At 36.9% G+C, this 19,926-nt stretch overlaps 1 protein-coding gene across 2 annotated transcripts in view; it reads right to left on the reverse strand.

Annotated features, from left to right (window-relative positions):
* CHM (CHM Rab escort protein) overlaps positions 1 to 19,926 on the reverse strand; it is a 182,341-nt gene that overhangs the window by 63,563 nt on the left and 98,852 nt on the right. For both annotated transcript variants that reach the window (XM_057538845.1, XM_057538846.1), the window contains exon 9: positions 2,498 to 2,575. In XM_057538845.1, the coding sequence (XP_057394828.1) occupies positions 2,498 to 2,575 (78 nt within the window). The remainder of the gene's footprint in view (positions 1 to 2,497; positions 2,576 to 19,926) is intronic.

Consider the following 19,926-nt stretch of genomic DNA (forward strand, 5'->3'; position numbering starts at 1 on the left):
TTAAGGAATTAAATAGTTATGGCTCGGAATAAGTTTTCCAGTATGAGAATCATATGCAGAATACAAAATGGCTGTATCTTAACCACCCCAAGATGGACAAGAAAAAGATATTCACTGGAAAACTGAGGTTCTAGTAAAATAATAATAAACAGCATAAGTAGACATCTTGCTATTTCATTTACATTAATGAAAGTAGACACATACAAGTTGTTTGAACATTTTTTTCAATTTCTCACTGGGACTGAAGATAACCCAATATGTGAGAATGGACTACATTTGGGCATATAAAACATTTTAAAATAACTTACTTCTAAGTGTTAAGAAAAAACTAAGTACTTTCAGTAACTCAACTGAAGCATGTCATAGCTGGGAGGAGACTCGAAAACTACTGCAGAGTCCATCTAACTCATCTTGCAGATAAGGGAACTGGCCCAGAGAAAAGTGACTTGTGTCCACTGTCACTCATGGCAGTGACAGAGTTCCATGTCTTCTTTCACTCCAGGGTTACCTGACCATTGCATGCCTTCAGAGTCGTTAGAGAATAACTGTTATGTTTGAGGTCCTTCTACAAAGATGTAAAAGAAATGAATTAAGACCTAGAGTCCCCAGTCCATCATGGAACATAGTACCACTGGCTAAATCCTGAACTTTACCTTACAGATCAGTGTTTCTTAGTGTCATCTAAGGAGCACCTACATTATATTCATTTGGGGGTGTTCCTTAAAACTGCAAATTCCCTGGCTCCACTCTAAGCACATTATCCAATTTCACTCTCCCAGCGTGAGGCACAGAAATGTGTATTTTTTTTTTAACAAGTTTACCTAGTGATTCATAGGCACATTAAAATTTGAAAACTACCAAACTTTGGTCGTTAGACCCTTAGCCCTCAGCTATCTGTTGCAACTGAAATCTGCAGCAGACCACAAAGAAGAGTTCTTCTGTTCAGAGTTTGTAATAAAAACTAAGTCAAAGTTAAGGTAAATGTAGCCTTTAGTTCAACAGATGTTTTTACTGTACTAACATATCCTTTTTTTTTTTTTAAACAAACATGAGCCATGCAAATTCTTCATGTCACTAAAAGTAATGTGTAGGACTGGAATGAGGCCCCCAAAAGGTAAAAGAATCTAAGTAAATAAACACCAAACAAGCAATTCATTATCTGGCTTTCCATCATGGGTACATACTCATGCTTCAAAATGAATGCATAAGGAAAAATGACTCTAAGAGTCATAAAGACAGCTATTCCTTCATGAACCTCCACAGAGCCCTTCACGCATCAATATATGAGTATCTTGGGCCTTCAGGGTGGATTTTTTCACTGTAGATTATCATGCTTCATTTACGTAGTACCTTTCTGTTAAATTGCTAAAAGTAAATTATAAGCCTTTAAACCATGTGCCTATTTTATCTTATACTAGAGAATTACTTTTCTAAAGCAAATTCACTGTTTAACTATTACATATTCTAGTTGAATTTGTTCTCCACCATATCTTGAAATACTAGTTAGTGCATTATAACTGGCTTGTAAGAAGTTAACAGACATTTTATGCCACTTAGACTATACAGAATTACTGTAAAATGAAATAAAACAGCTTAAAATTTATATTTTTAAGCTTCCAGTTCAAGATATTAAGGTATTTTATGACCTGAAAAATACTATTTCTTTATATACCCCTAAAAACAGTCACACAAGAGATATAGTTCATTATATGCTTAAGAACATATAACAAAAAAGAAAAATACATAGCAAATTAAGTAGCTCCTAAAACTAGATCCAGTTGACCCGTTTAAATTTCAATGTAAAACCCAGATATCAAAGAATACTACTTATTTAGTGTAATTTAGACAACAGCATATGCTAGTAACTAAATAATAAATCCTAGAAAAATAGAGTTGAAATATAAAAATACACAGATAAACAGATTGTGCTCAGCTTTCTTTAAAAGCAGGTACATCCTTATTTCAATCCTAAACCAGCTGCAAACCTGATACGGTTGTAAAAGAATTTATCCTCAGATAACAGGGCAGCATAGTTTATGACAACAATCTACCTAAAAACTCATTAAAGTCTTTTCTCTTGGAGTGACATGCATTATCAGCAGAGATTAATCTGATGAGTCTTTAGGTGAGTTCCATTTTTAAAAATGCAATAACAGAGGGCTTTGTTGTCATCTGATGAAAATCAATTAGAGGAGGTAAGGCCATAAGGAAAACTAACATCACTCATCACCCACCCCCGGCAGCTGAAATGATTTGTCTTCCAAGCTTGGATGATCAGGAGCTATAGTCATATTGTAGGGAAATTAATTTAGTTTCTATATTCTGAACTCACTTTCCTTGTTCTGGAGGATGTAAACACAAATTACTTTTAATCAAGGTTGATATGCTATTAATACCAAGGAGGATCTTTGAAGAATCATTTTTTAAAAATCGACTTTAGCATTTTTCACTTGTGTTTGGGATGTAAATATAGGAAGGTAACTTATATCATCCTCACTTTCCAGATTCTTTGTCCACGACAAGGCACTGTACCAAATGACGAAGACAATAGATTCCACCAAACACTGCACACATCCTAGGAAGAGAATAGGAAAATGAGGATTAGAATTCTTGAGTTCAAAATTAGGGTAACATAATATTCTTTTAAATATCTAACATTTAATAAATTTAATTGGTCTTAGAGAAAAAAGATTCTGACAATTTATTACCTTTTCTATCATGGTATTAAGAATCTCTCAGAGGTAAGATTAGTAACATTTTAATGCAGCACAGGTAATAGTGCTAATAATACAACGTGGAAGCCTAGAATTGTGACCAAGCCAAAAGTGTCCCTAAGCTAAGCAAAGCTCAGCTACCCCCAACACCAAACCAGCTACTGATTGAGATACATAGGCTACAAATAGCCTCAAGAGGTGATGAATGAGACCCCCCAACAGAAGTGACCGCAAAGAAATGTTAAGGAAGAAACAAGCAGGGAAAGCTCTGGAGATTTACCATAAAAGTAAGCAAAAACTAAACCGGGAACTGAAAACCAGAGCAGTAAGCACAAGAGTTAATGCTACAGAAGCTCTAAGGAGTTTGCCTAACTCATGAATCTAAGGGCTGGGGTTTTAATGCCCGCCACGTAGGGAAAAGAGAGGCCTTAGGATCCAAACAAGGCAGGGAGTAGAGAATGAGATATTCTCTAACAACATCTGGATCCTTAAAAGGACTCAGTGAAAAGGTGATCGAGGTAGAAAATCCAATGACTACAAGAGAGAAAACACAAGAAATTGTTTTACCTAAAGCCCTGTGTGGAAGAAGATATATATACCTCTATATTTATAACCAGTGGTCTGCTCTCACACAGGTTGGGAATTTGAAATTACACTACTACATGATCCAAGAAACCCTTAACCAATAAAACATCATTAAAGTGGCTCTGGGTCAGTAGTACCCCCTGGAAACTTGGTGGAAGCAACTGCTAAAACTTTCTGGAGCAATATGACCTCAACCCAGGCCACATGAGATTGTCACAGAGTTCCCTTATGATGAGTTTATAATCTAAAATTACACAACAGATGAAGAAACACATCTTATCCTGAGTGAGAATTATTGGACACAATAAACAGCAGGATTAGATTCCCAAAACAGTTTACTCAGATAGTAGAGCTATCAGAGATTATAAAATGGGTATGCTTAAAAGGGATGAATTAAAAACATAAGAATGATGGAAAGTCCAGGAAGAAGACTGTGGTAGGATGAATAATGTCCCCATTACAGATGTTCACATCCTAATCCCTGGAACCTGTGGATATGTTCTCTTACACAGCAAGAGGGTCTCTAAAGATGTGATTAAATTAAGGATCTTGAGCTGGAGAGATTATCCTGGATTATCCCAGTGGGTGCGATGTCATCAGAAAAGTACTTTAAAAAAGGAAGCAGAAGGGTCAAAGTCAGTGAAGATTTTGAGGATGGAAACAGAGGTCAGAGTGATGCTACTGCTAGAAAGGGGTCACAAGCCAAGGAATGTAGGGGCCCTTTATAAGCTGGAAAAGACAAGAAACAAATTCTCTCCTAGAGCCCCAAGAAGGAAGATAGCCCTGCCTACCCATTTTAGGCTTCTGACCTCCAGGACTATAAGATAATAACTTGTGTGGTTTTAAGCTAATAAGCTTGTGGTGATTTGTTGTGGCAGCAATAGCAAACTAATATAAAGACCTATAAGTATATGAATATGATTATGACAGAGGTGGCATTATAGACCAATGGGGAAAGAATGGACCACTGAACAAGTGGTTTTGAGACAACTGTTTTACACCATATTCAGAATCAATCCTGGGTAGATGAAAGGTATAAATATAAAAGGCAAAGCTTCTAGAATATAGGAGGATATACATTTGAGCTCAGGGGAAATAAATATTTCTTGAATAAGATACAAAAAGCAAAATCATAGAGAAAATCTTGGAAAAAATGAAGTATTTTAAAATTATAAACATCTGGACAACAAAAGAAAATGAAAAGCCACAGACTAGGAAAGATATGTGCAAATATCTTACAAATTATTTAAAAATATGTTTGGATAATAATTTGGCCATGTCTAATAAAGTTGACGATGCATACGCCTACAGTGCAGCAATTGTATTAGGCATAAATCTTACAAAGACTCTCAGACACGTATACAAAAGAAGATGTGTATAAAAATATTTGTTGCTGCATTGTTTTTAGACAGCAAAACATAGTGGTTATGGGGAAGGATTCTGACTGCCTGAGTTTATACCTCAGCTATTCCACCTACTGACTGTGTGACCTTGAACAAGGTATTTAGCCTCTCTGTATCCTATTTTCTTCATCTGTAGAATGAGAATAATAGTATTTATATCACAGAGGATTCTTCTGGGAATTAAATTAGTTAATATTTGTAAAGAAGCTACACAGTGCCTGTCATACGGTATTACATAAAGCATTCATTAAATAAATAAATATAGGTACTACTTGATATACATCACATGCAACCCAAATGTCCATCAAGAGGAGAATGAACAAAAGAAAATGTGGTATATTCATATGTGTAATAAGCAATTTAACCTGGCCCACAAAGACGTCTGGCCTTTGTTCTTGGCTTCTGGGAGGTGAGCTCTAAGGCCTTGGAATGCCAAGCCTGAAAGAAGTGTCCTTGTTTGTGTGTGGCCCTTGGGTCACCAGACAGTCTAACAATATGACTTAGGGTGAGGGCTGGCCACACCAGAGAGTCTTAGGGTGGGGACTAGTCATGCCAGAAAGACCAAAGTGTGATTTAGGGTGGAGACTTTGGGAACTGTGGTATTTCAGTTATCCTCTGGTGGGGCTGGAGACTGAGATCAGCCCCATGGGCAAATCAGTCACACCTGAGTGATGGAGCTCCAATGAAAACTCTGGACACTGAAGCTCCTCTGTGCCTCCCTGGTTAGCCATCCTCTGTGCATACTGCTATACATCAATAAAAGGAGAATAACACGGGGAGAGGACAACTGAAAGCTCCACATTTGGAAACCCCCTGTACTCTATCCTACACACTTCTTCCCTTGACTGATCTCAAGCTATACCCATTCCCTGTAATAAAGCATAATGGTGAGTTAACAGCTTTTAGTGAGTCGTGGGAGTCCCTCTAGTGAACTATCAAAACTGAGGGTCGTTTTGGGAATCCCCCAAACTTGCAGTTTGTGTCAGAAGTGTGGGAGGTCTTGTGGGGACTACACCTTCTAACTGTACAGTTGGCTTAATCTCTCACATTGTACTACGGAATACTATAAGCAATTTAAATGAATGAACTACAGCCCCATCTATCACCAGGGATAAATGGCAAAAACATAAAAATTGAGCGATAATAGCAAGTTGAGGAAGAATATATCCAGAGTGATATCATTTATAAAAAGTTTTAAAACTTTATATGCAAAATAATACTATATATATATATATATATATATATATATATACACATACATACATACATACAGACACACGCAATATCATTTATGGACACATATACATGTAGTAAAAGTACACAAACATTTAAGGGAATTACGAACATGAAATTCAGGATAGTAGTTATCTCTGAGAAGGGAAAGAGTGAAAGTTACACTGAAGGTTTCAATTGCTCAGTTTCTTTAAAAAATATATTGAGAGCAAATATGGCAAAATGTTAAGATTTGGCAAAACTGTGAGTGGTTACATGGGTGGTCTTTATATTTATTCTCTGTACTTTCTGAAACATCCTTAAAATACTTCATAACCAGATTATAATGAAAAATATAAATGAGTGATACAGATAAGTGACTCTCTCTAAATATGGCATAATATTCTTATTGTATTTCTAAATTCAATCATTTTAGTAGCTATGACCAAGCTAATTAAGTTAGGTAATAATTCCTTCTGGTATAGAACAATGAGGAAATCAGGGTTTTTTTCCCATTGAAAAATTTAGACTAATACAAGAAATGGCACACTAGAGCAAGGAAGCAAAATTTCATGTGTTCAGAAACCCTTTAGACTGCAAATTGTACCCAGGACATGAGCTACAAGATATTCTCTTCTCCTTGCTAATCTTGTTCACCAGTCACATATCAAATTATGAAACAATATTTATTACCTGCGTTGGTACACCTGGTAATATTTGAGACATTGTACTCAGATTCTAAAGAGTGTTAGATGAGGTCATATTTCTGCTGGACTGTTTAGCTAAATTTCTCAAGTGATATTCTGCCTCCTGTTATTGGTGAGGGAATACTGATACAGTGAAATTGATGTGATCGAGACAAACAGCCCAACTTTCACCATCAGTTTCCTGATGATATTGAAGGAGATCATATGCACATAAAATGTTACTGGCCTACTAAAAATAAATAGGCTGAATTAGGTTAAGGCCACAATATGGACAAGCAAGTTAAAAGTGTGAACCACACAATTAGCATTCTCATTAGCCTGGAGATATCTTTTTCATGTGAATAGTAGCACCAGTGTTTCCAACTTCCTCGTAAGTAGCTACAGATGAGCTGTTACCAACTGACCTGTGGAGCTTTTCATTTCAGTCAGACTGGTGCATGTTTCCCTCTCTCCCTCTCTCCTCTCTCCCTCTCTCTCTGTCCCTCTCTCTCTCTCCCCACCTCCACACACACATCAATTCCCCCTCTGGGGAAAAACAATTTTAAGTATCTTCTCAGATTGCAAGAAAGGCAACGGGATCAAGTTCAGAATTAGTCAGAGATTGTATAAGGTTAAAAAATCATAAAACATTATGTCATAGACTATTACAAGTTTATCAAAAGCATGAGAAATCCACTTAACTAAAATGAAATGCAATTTTCTACAGAGACCTCCTTTCATTATATATTGCACTTGTTTATGAAACACACTGCTACTTTAGTATATAATATTATCAAGTATCTTTTTGTTTGAAAATTCATTTCTATGAAGTTTTTATGGTAAATGAGACCTCTGAAAAATACATTTAAATATAAAATGCAACAGAGGCATCTATATTTATTTTAGTAAGCCATGAAAAAATTACCAGGTTTTCAAAAACATGATTTATTAACAGTGGACATATACTATATGGAAGAAACATAAGAACGTAAAGATGTTAAGAACTGGTTTGTGAGGATGATGGTGAATATTACAGAGGAAGAAGTACAATAATGACACTGTCATGATAATCCAACAAATTTCCTCTTAATTTTAAATGAGAACATAGGAAGTATTTTGTGCTCTTGGAAAGATGACTTGATATCTGCTATAAGTGTCTGTAACTGCAAAAGCATACAGTTGTATGTATATGTGTTTTTCATACTGCTTCTCACTGGCTTTTCTTCCCCTACAGCAAGGTTTACCTGTTAGGGGAGATATGTGTTGCTCACAATGGTGGCATTTGTTCTTTCTCACTTCAGTATTTTCATCAATATACCTAGTGCCCAAGTGACAAAAACCAGTGTTTTGTAAAAAGTGCTGGGCAAAATGATGGGATTGATGAAAACTCCTCTGTGTGATATTCTTATGAAGCATTTTCACACTTAGTCTTTTTTAAAAATGTTTGTGGTTAGGGGAGAGCTACTTGGTGGCAATGAGCCACTGAGGAACTCTTTTATGAGTGGGTAAGAAGCACAACAGCAGGCAGTTCTTGAGAGCTGCATTCAAAACTCATTTACATGAGAAGCAGGGAATTACATGAGAAGTGAAGAAATAACTGTTGGCTACATAGTGGTCTTTGGAGCACGCAGTCAATAATAATGACAACAATACAAATAATCATCATGTCTAGCACTGAGTGCTCACTACATGCCAAAAGCTTTACATGTATTAACACATTGTATCCTACAAATCCATGAGGCAGAGTTTTAGAGATTTGGAAACTGAGGGAAAGAGAGGTCAAAGGACTTGCTTAAGGTCATTTAGTAAATGGTACTGCTGAATAAAAACTCAGGCGATCTGGCCCCAGTGGCTTCTCAGTTAACCATCATACAAACTGCTTCACTGTCAGTACCATCTTTTTTGGTGTTATGAAGGAAAGCAACACGGAGTCAGATAGTCAAAGTTACTCTTAAAGCTGTTCTAATTCCTGACGAGTTGTAAAGATTATTACAAAGTGTAAAATAACTCCTCAATTTCTACATTGTCTCCTAAAAAGTACATGTTTATTCTCTATCTGTAATGTTAAATGGATTATGTGTGACTTCATTTTAGTTAGAACATAAGTTCAGAGTAAGAATAACCATGGGAGTACTCATCTTTAGAGTACCTAGCAAATTATGAATACTTTGCAATTCACATTTTAATAAATGTGAGGAGGTAATAAGGTTCTACAAGACACGTTTTCTTCCAGTGCATTAAATGGCAGCCTAGAGATCCAAGGGTTAACATGCCTTTTGATGGACAATTAAGCTGCCAAAGATGGTGAACATCAATGACTAAGATGCCAGTCAGGTCCCAGATTTCCCAGTTCAAAGCAGCCATCCTGGGGCCTAACATAATGCCTGGCAAGACAGCTCTGTACATCTACCTTCTAGAGTGTACTATGGGGCTAAGAGGCAAGCAAGTATACGTTTTATGGGACTTAAAAAAAAACTACATACTAAATACAGTAGGTAATACTACCAAAAAAAAGTCACTACAGAAATACATTTGAAACACTTTATCAAATGCCATTAAAAACAAACCAAACAAAAAAGTCCATTATAAGAGAGTTCTGAGTGACCACTGATCATCATCACTGTGCTTTAGTGACACTTCAGCTTAACCTGTACTGATACAGCAGAAGTTCCATTCAACAGTAATTAGGCAAGTCTAAGTTTCATGAGAGACAGACAAGCTTCAGTGATTCCATCTATCTATACAAAGTTCAACTGCGGTTACTTATTTGTAACTATATTCAGACACATACATCTATAAGAGCACTACATTTAAAGTAACACATTGAGCTTTCCATCATGTTTAACCAGTGCCTGCTGGTCTGAAAAACCTGCGTGAGGAGGCTTACATGTAGGTATATGTGTTTATTTTTAAATATTTAAATACACACATACACACAGTGGGTCCCAAACATCTTAGTGCTGTTGACACACACATACTTTTAATATATATTACATAGAATATAGTATGTTTATGGGTTACATACTTACATTGCATATTTATACTACTACAGCATGTTAACTGGTTACATATTTATATTACTTAGCAGGGTGTTTACTTATACTACCATCCTTTTATCCCTTTTTTCCTACTTTCTTCCAGCAGGAAGTAGGGAGAAGGAGGGTGACTGTATAGTGGGTGTCAGAAATGAATGATGCATTTTTGCTGTAGTTGGTCTGTCTCCTGGGAATACAAAATTGGGCATCATGTAAGTCACAGCATCATCTCCCCCCTCCACTCAATATCTCCCCAACAACTGAAGCTAGTCATCCAACTCAGCATAGACTTCCTATTGGCCCAGAACTGAATGCTTTCTTGAGAGCAAGAGCTACACAATAGGGAATGATTCCTGCAGCCTCAGGAAATAGTTATGTTCATAACAATCCCAAGCTAGGCCTCATCCCTTGCTATAAGTTCTTAGGATTCATTACTATGAAGTTTTAGACTATGCAGCAAGACCATGAAAAAAGAAAGAAAAACAAAAAAACAAAAACACCTCAAATGAGTGCTCCATTACAACGTGGTCTCATTCACAGTGATCCAGTGTGACCAAAAAGGCACGCCCTACCTGATATTGGTCATGGTGATAGAACCCAAAGGAACTTGTTTGGCAAGCAGTGATCACCAAAACTAAAAGGTCACTAAAAGTCAAGTGTAAAATCTCAGTCATGATGTACAAATTGCACAGAGATCAAGAGATCACCTCTTAGAGGTGGTTGTGCAATCCACGTGGATGGTCAACCTCTGGAGTCAGGCTGCCTAGGTACCTATCTGGATTCCCCCACTTACTAGCTGTGTGACTATGCTTCAGTTCTCAAGACTATAAAATGGGGATAATAATAAAACCTACCACATAGGGTTGTTGCATGGATTAAATGAGCTAATGTCTGTGAAGTGCTTATTCTGTGCCCGATACACCATAAACATTCAATAAATTGTAGCTTTTGTTAGCTATCACCTTCTATAGCAAAGAGGACAATGATTAAAGACTGTACCACCCACGTGGGGTTTATAAGGCTAAACTGCCGTTACTATGAGAATCTGCCTCCAGGTGTTCAAGGCCTGTAGTTTCTTCTAATACAATTTAAGCAACTTAGGTACCTGGTCAAGTCAACTACCTTCCCCAGAGGAAACTGTGACAGTTGTAAGAGAACTGCTGATGCTGATGAGCACTGAGATTTACTTCTTCATTCCCAAATATTTATGAAACTAGGCCTACTATGCATCAGCTGTAGTTCTGGATATTAGGGATACAAAAGTCAACAACACAAACACTGTCCTTGCTGACACATAACTTATCTAGTGCACAAGAGAGACAAGAAATAAAGTAATAGTAGACAGTGATATGTGTTCTGAAACAGTAAAACAGGATAACGTGAGGGTGATACATGGGTCTGAACATTAGATAGGATAATCAGGGAGAGCCTCTTTGAGGAACTGATATTTGAGCTGAGACCTAGGTGACCAGAAAACATCAACTATGTGAAGATCTGGAGAAAGAATATACTAAGCAGAAGAAACAGCAAATTTGAAACTTGGAAGTGCAGAGTAGCTCGGTGTATTTGAGGAAGAAAGAGAGCACCAGCGGGGCTGGAATGTAGTGACTTAGGGAGAAATATCGTATGAAATGGGGTCACAGAGATAGCCAAGGTCTTGACCATGCAGGGCTTCAAAGGCCACAGCAAAGACTTTGAATTTTATTCTAAGAACAATGAGAAGCCACCAGAAGGTTTTGAGCAGGACGGTGACATAATCAGACTTGTATTTTTTTAAAAAAATGAGCCTGGCTGCTGTCTGGAGAATTGTCAAGGGGGCAAGAGTGGAAAAGGGGAGGCCAATTATGTCTGCAGTAGACCAGCAAGAGATGATGGCGGCCTGAAGCAGGGTCATGGCAACAGAGATGAAGTGGAGAGATTGGGGACATATTTGAGACATAAAGCTGACAAGAATTGCTGATGGACTAGATGTAGCAGGAAGATATCTTCCTGAAGACAAGTTTAAGGTAATGCACATATCCATGAGAGCAGTCTCCCCTCTGAAGTGTGTAACAATCAAATTCAACTGCTCAAGTCTGGTACAGTCTTCCCGTACAAGCAGCACTTTGAAGGGCTTCTGCAGAAACCCTCTTCCTCCCCCTGGGGTGTGGTTATTAGAGTCAGCTATTTGTTACAAACTCAACAATCACTAACTCCTGACCATTCATCAAAATTACTACTTAATACTAATTTCTACATAGGAGGGCACAATGAACGGATTAGTTTCTGTGCTTTCAACGAGTTACCATGGGCCTGGAAGGGCACAGCATTATTAATGATTCAAGAAATTATATGGTATAAGTATCTGAGTCAGTGGGTCTTTTGATGCCAATTTCATACTCACTGAAAAGGTTGTGGGCAGATGGATTGCCCTTTAGGCACTGCCGTCACTCTGGGAAGGCATTATCATCATGCTTAACTTAGAAAAAGCTGTCAAAAAGCAATACATAGCCTTCAGAAAACTCACTCCCAGAAACTGCCCCTATTTTATAGATCTTAGCCATATATCTAGCTTCCTCTGTTCTTGGTGACATTCTGTAGATGATATATTCTTTTTTTTTCCAGCTTTTCCAGCTGTCCTTAAATTTAACTTTCTATAGGAAAAGTCACAATAAACTATGTATTGGATGACAGAAACAGATCTGTATTTAATAACTGCACCAGGGGCTCAGAATAAATTAGCATAAATTATAGAGTACAAGTCATCATTCAATCTTTAAAAAATAAAGTCTTCCAAAAATACTGGGGGTCAATTTATACGCTTGGGTCACAACCTAGGTTCTGTATCTACAGTTCTTGTGTAAAATGGCTCCCTGGTTTGTAAAAGGGCCAGAATCACCATGCCAACTCAATGATTCTTCAATACAGCCTATCACAATGACACCCACAGAGCTTTTAATGAAAAAGCACTGGTGTTTCCTGACTACTCTTTAAACATATTATAAACTAAGCTCTTGATAAAACTGAATTTTTCAGTCTGAACACTCAGGCTAACAGCCTCATGTTTCTTATTTGCCACATGTCTGCTAAGGCAAATTCATTTAAAAATAGATCTTTCAAATTCAAAAGAAAGCCTTTTGTTCAAACTTTTGGGATGTAGCAAACAAGTCTACAGTAAATCAACTTATGTTCTCCATGAGATTTCTTTTGAAATCTCATCTCTTGTTTGAATAATCCTTATTCAAACCCTTGATCCATTTTCCTGCCTAGTCTTCAAAACTCAAATTGTACAAATAACACAGGTAAAAAGCCATCAATTTTGAATCAGGACAATAATACACTCTTTTATTTCTAATGCCCTTTATGATTATGTCAAGTATTATGTAAGTCTTTCTGAATGTAGACACAAGAATACCCAAAGCAAATATCTTCAGAGATCCCTACATAATGACTCCTGGATCCCTTTCATGAGTTGAAAAATATGTGCACAGCCATCTTCTCAGACATAATCTTTCATGCTATTTTCCTGCCTTCTCACATTGCCTTGTGAAACAGTCCTTCAGCTAATACTCTTCAGCTTAGTATTTTACTATCTACAAGCTCTCAGTGTCAACTATAAATTGGGAAGCAACTGGGAGAGCTACTATGCTGACTCTCCAATCATTTATACATTTTAACATTTATAAAAATGTTAAAAAAAAACCTAAACATTGATTCTTAGGAGAGTCTACTGTAAAAATCTCTGCATGCAAGTAAGAGCTCATTTAAACCACCCGTTTGTTTCTTCCTTCCTGTGTTTAAACTAGATCTCTATGCATGACTAAACATTATCCCCAACCCCATGGGGAGAGGACATTTTTTAAAGCAGTCTTTGGTATAAAATCTTATCAAAGGCTTTTTGAAAATCTAAATGTTCACTGGCTCCGCCTTGTTCACACCTTATTTACCCCTCTCAAAGAACCCTGTTAGATGCTGAGGTATAATTACCTCACAAAAACCATGTTCTTTCCTCCTGTGGGTTATATGTTCAATAACTTCACCCTTTAGCTATTTATTACAAAACTGACTCTCAAGTCGAATAGTTAGCCTTATTCCTCTGTGGTTCCTTGGGTTCCTTCTTTAAACTATGCACCCTCTACACCTTCTCTATAAACCAAAGCAATTGATTTCCTTCAACTGCCTCTCCCAACCTGAAGCCCTGCCCAAGCCTGTCACTTTTTAAACTGAGATGGTTCACACACAAAAGTGACCCAGGCCTCTGCGATCCCAGATCCTTTCATTTTTTTCCTTTGTTGGCAATTCATATAGTAAAATAAAACAAAGTAGAGTCACTTCTGTTGGACAAATCCTAGAAAAGGCCTGTAAACCTTCTCAGTTCAAAGGTTAATGGTACTGGCCTGGGACCTGAAGGTAGAGCTGTCAGCCATGATTCACCTCGGGCTGTGTTATGAGACTGAAAGTGCTCAAATTAGCCAACCAGTCACCTGCCCTGCACTAATTTGCAATGATGCAAAAGTATTAAGTCATGGACTTAGCCCTCTGTTAAGCATATGAGACAAATGACATTACTAAGTGCAATAACTAGAGAAAAACTGAAGATTATATTATGTGGTAGAGACTAAAAGCATTCTAAAAGGGAGTTCAGAGAAGGAAGAGGTCAACATGTTGGAGGAGGCAGAATTACAGAATGTCAGAAACAGAGAAAACCTTTACAACAGCTGTACCAATTCCCTGTTACAGAACATCAGAGAAGTTAAACTACTTGCCGAAAAGCACACAGCTTCTTGCAGCCAGAGGTACTGGAAGATCTGATGGCTGGGCCTGAATCAAGCCTTGGAAGAGGAACAGGGTAGGCTATTGGGGGTGGGGGCAGACTCTAAAAGGTGAGAAAATATAAGGAAATGTAGAAAGGTGAGAATGTATATAGATATCTGAATAACTGAATGGATGTACAAACTGGGGAATGACAAGAAGGAGTTGAAGGATCAAATGATTATGGAATGGGGTTAAAAGGTAGGTAGAAGCATTGGATCTCATGTGGCAGGCAACAGAATGCCACTGGAAGTGACATGTCATCTCAGTGAAGGTGGCAGATACTGGGAGCAGGAGGGCTGCTAAGGGTTACAGCAGGAACCCAGTTAAGTGATAAGTCCTGGATCATGGCAGAAGAGTGGAAACTGAGGAAAGCACAACTCTAAGAAATTGAGAAGAAATAACACAGTAATTAGGACAGAGTCAAAGGTTAACTCCAGAATTTCTAGGCTGTCAACTTGTGACAAGAAAAATATCGCTGGAATGCTTGTGGTTTCCTTAAGGGGTGCTCAATTTATATAGTAACTCAAAATCCAAGTCTAGACTTCAGAAATGGCATGCGTGTGGTATAAATACACTACCTACCACAGTTGCTAACTATGAGTTTGATGTAATGAAGAAGCATTTTAGAATGGCTATAATAATTTTCGAAAAAATCTCAATTTGGTGAAAAATATCATCCTCTTAAATGCACAAATAAAAATTGTCATTTATCTATAGCAAGGAGTTGCCAACTGGAAGTCTATAGGATAAATCCGCCTGTAGATAAGTTTTGTATGACATCACAGTTAAAAAAAAATTCCCTTGGCAAAAACAATCTGGATCTCTAGCTTCTTTGAATAAGAGAAAATCTGACAAAAATGGGTCTGCAATTGAGACTTAGGGTCGTATAGAAGCTGCTCCCTTTAGATGCATCCTGTGCTCAACAGTTCAGTGTGGTCTCTACCACTCCCACCATGTCCTTCCCAGCTTCACTTCCTTTCTATGACCTGATTGGTCCCTGGAGACATTTGTCATTGCAATCCCTATGCCTCAGTTGTTCACTAAGTTTTCTTTTGATATTTTTATTTACCTTGTCATGAATGTTCTATGTTAAACGACTATTATTCAGGATGTTGTTCATTACAATTTAAAATAAGGATCTTCGGGCTTCCCTGGTGGCGCAGTGGTTGAGAATCTGCCTGCCAATGCAGGGGACACGGGTTCGAGCCCTGGTCTGGGAAGATCCCACATGCCGCAGAGCAACTGGGCCCGTGAGCCACAACTACTGAGCCTGCGCGTCTGGAGTCTGTGCTCCGCAACAAGAGAGGCCATGACAGTGAGAGGCCCGCGCACCGCGATGAAGAGTGGCCCCCACTTGCCGCAACTAGAGAAAGCCCTCGTACAGAAACGAAGACCCAACACAGCCAAAAATAAATAAATAAATAAATAAAATAAGGATCTTCTAAAAGAAAAAGAAATCCATTAAAGACACAGCAAAATGCAAATGTTAAGAGAACTGGTAGAATTCTGATAGTGTTCATTCATTTTATTAGCTATAGAAGATACTGAAAAAGGGAAAGGTATTTGATGCTCTGAGGTGGCCACAATTTATTTTTCTGAAAACAAGTAGGGTGTTTCCATTTCAAATTGACTGTAACAAGTAATGGAGGCATCTTGGGAAAGCCTGTGAATTATCTCAGCTTCCCTTAGATTAAAAAAAATCTACCTATGAGATGAGAGGCAGTGTTAAATCAAAGGTTAAACCTTATTTTGAATTCCTCTTACTTAGAATGCTAACACATTTTATACTTCGGTTATTTACTATTTAATACAGAGATATTCTTCGTACTTTTCAGACATTAAAATTAACACAATGAAAATACAAATTTGAAAAATAAGCAATGGTCATTCATGTGAAATTCATATCTGGGTCTGCCTAATGACAGAGAATAAAGACAATTTTCCTCACTTGTGAACATGTCTTCCTCTGTCAAACTAAGAGGAAAAAAAGAAAAATGTCACTTTCAAAGATACAAAATAAAATAATTATACTGCACATTAATTAGAAAAAATGACAACTTGTTTTCTAAGTTCACAAAGTCTTGGATTTTTTTCAAATATAAATTTATTTTAATAGGCTCTGACAGATGTAATGCTTGACTGCACAAAGCTGTGGTTAGAGTTTAAGTATCATCAGCTATAAGTGGTGGAGATCTACCATTCCCGTACATGAAACTGTAAAAAATACAAAGCTCAGCAGCAAGAAATTTCCCACTTGTCCCACTGTAATTAAGTTAAAAAGAACATGCAAATCCAAGTAAATAAGTTCCTGAAGAATAAGAAGCACTGAGTCTAATGAGATATATTTTTTTCTGTTTCATATATTAAACTGCCACTTCAATTACTTGTTTATAACAAGCTCAAGTAAAATTCATAAAAGCGACATAATATCTATCCAATATATTATTCAGATAATTGTATATATTTGAAGCATAACCTAACTCTTTGATGCCATTAACCCCAAACAATAGACATTTAAACTGATAGAAGTCTAATTGAGTACTGCTTCCAACAGTGATTTAGATTTTACTGAAAGAGAGCACACCAACACTGTACTCACTTTCAACTTTGCCCTGGTGACATCAAATTGTATTACAGATAAATTAACAGTTGTGAAAATTTTTGGCTGGTAGCCCCTATCCTACATAGCCTTTAAAAATCCAATTTCAGTGCCTATCAAGGTAGGAATCAGCAGTGGTAATTTTTTTTAATACAGCTGCAAAACAATAGGACCCATTAATAGCTGAACTTTTGACAGCACTGTTCATGATGATTTATGAGTTTGTATATAATTTGATTATTCTATTAATTCTGCTGATTACTGCTTCAGCTAATAAAGTGAAGGTCACTTCCAAAATAAATCTTCATTACATTTCACAGAAAGTAACTGCCTCCAACTAGTTGTTTTCTCTAATTAAAAGCTAATGTAACAAGAAAGAAAATAGACTTCAGGGTTACTGCATCTGTTGCTACAAGAAAAATGTACTGTGTGGATATAACGTTCCCAGGACAAATCCAACAAAACAGAAAGTATCTCTTCATCTAATTCCTTTACTTTCAACATGGAAGAACTATTTTATACATATCCATTTGTACTAATTTTGAAATTACAAGAATAAAATCTGAACTGTATTAATGCTTGAGAATTTGAAAACAAAGAATCTTTGAAAATATTCTTCAAATTCATTAATGTAAAATGTAAGGCAATGTTTTCATTTCTAAAATTATAAATGTGGGATTCTATTCAATATATATGAAAAATGAACAGTAGGTCTTTGCCTTAACCAGAGTTTTTCCTAAAGGTGGCAAGAGACCTTCTCTGCCGCTTAAGATAAATACTGGGCACAAGGCCCTGACAGCTTTGGAGGGAGATCAGAGGAAAAATGGCAAGGGCCCACATTAATATATTATTCTTATTTAATCTATTTTTACACACAGAACATTCTGTGTCCTGGATGTAATGCTTCATTTTATTATTTTTTTTAAAGTTCTCTAGACCTTCAGCTGAGGTCCTATCATCAAAGCTGTTGAATCATACAACTACATCAAACCAATAAAGAAAATTAAACATGATGCATATTTTTCCACAGAAGTCAAAAAGTAATCCTCAAACAGGAAGTCATATTTCAAAAGATAGAAAGTTTGCATATAAGAAATTATTGGGACACAGAGGTGCTACAAAGAGCAGGTAGCAGTGATTTGTACGCTCACCTATGGCCTCAATTGGGGTACTGTCACAAAGTCCACTCTAACTTGCTCATTGTGTCCCAGTCATATTAACCTTTCTATAACTCAGGAGACCCCACTGTGACCTTTGACACAGTTCCCACTGCCTAGACTCTTTCCTCAAATCATCGAAAGCTGAAACGGTAGCATCTGTGGTGTCACTACACTCAAATGCCACCCCGAGTGGCCTTCCCTGACCATCACAGCATCTAATGGGGCACCTCCCTGCCCCGACCAACAGTCACTTCCTTCCATATCACCCTGTATTTTCTGCACAGCACATATAATTCTCTTAAATTTTGTCTACTGTCTTTCCATCCAACACTCTTCAACATCCCCACCCCACCAGAGACTTTCTGTTTCCAACAATGTATGTCTAGCATCTACAGAAGAGCTAGTATAAAGCATTCAATACATGCATTTATTAAATGAATTCTAATTTTTATTCTAAATTTGCATATGATAAAACAGAGAGCCCAAATTTATAGTCAACGCTCTCCTAACTTTTCATGTAAAAAAGTATTCGTTTTAGGTCTTTGGTAAAAAACTCAGTAACTGTGACCCAGTGAGTGAATGACTGAGTGGGTGTGTGTGAATGTGTGTGACAGTGTATGGGTGTTTAGACAAAACACATATGGCTACCAAAGAATGCACAAAAACTGCCAATGTATTGGTGGTAACAAACATAATGAACACTCTTACTAGGTTCCTCGTGATCAAGAGTACACATCTGCAAGACACGTTAGTGGCTCAATCTTTGGCCAGGGAAGATATCCGTTTCCAAGAGGACATATTCAGTGGAAAGGAAAAAAAATGAGATCAGAACCAGTTTAAGTCTCCAAGGTCTCAGAAACTTTTTGCATTTTACAGGTTTATTTTAAACTTTCTAATGTAGAAAAAGCTGATTTCAGTGAAACTTCAAGTTTCTAGTTTAATAATCATAATAACTAGTATTCTTTACTCTTGTAAAAAAGTAGTACATAAACATATAAAACACTGAACTGCTTTCTACACTATTCCTACATTCTGGGAAAAAAAATGCTTCGACTTTGATAATTTGACCTTGGAAATATACACTCTTCTTCCCAGTCCTCACTGGAACCTTGTGAAAACACTTAAAAAAAAAAAAGAGAGGGTGTGTGTAATCCTTTCCCATAACTTAATTTCCCCAGTATATGGACTCAAGTGTACCTCTTTTAACTCTAATGGGAAATTCAAGTTTTTATCAAGTTATTTACAGAAGGATCAGTTTTTTCCTTTGTCAATAAACAATGTAAATATTTAAAAAGGCAAAACGTGCTTACAACACTAGAAGCCATGGTAGGGAAAAAAAAAGCTTTAACATTCTCAGACTTAGACAACAACAACAAATTTGTTTATCCAATGATACTTACCATATTGAGCAATCTGGAGGACCTGTTTTAGTTTTCAAGCATTAGAGTAGTTTTGACACTATGCATAAATTAAGGCTGGGATACTAAGTGAATAACAGGATGGTCAAAGTAAAGAGGATAAATGTTATGAAGGCTATTTTAAAAACCAAAATGAAAAAAAAAAAAAAACCCCAAAATGATTCAAAGTAATTCTGATTAAAAAAATTATCTCATCAACTTAATTTTTACATTCTTCATACCTTCTATACTGTCTAAATTTCTTATCATAAGCATGGATATTCTGATAAGCAGAAAGAGAAAAGAATTATTTCCTTTTAGGAAAAAAATAAAGCTCAACT

The sequence above is a fragment of the Balaenoptera acutorostrata genome, chromosome X (assembly GCF_949987535.1).
Source record: "Balaenoptera acutorostrata chromosome X, mBalAcu1.1, whole genome shotgun sequence".
Classification (NCBI taxonomy): Eukaryota; Metazoa; Chordata; class Mammalia; order Artiodactyla; family Balaenopteridae; genus Balaenoptera; species Balaenoptera acutorostrata.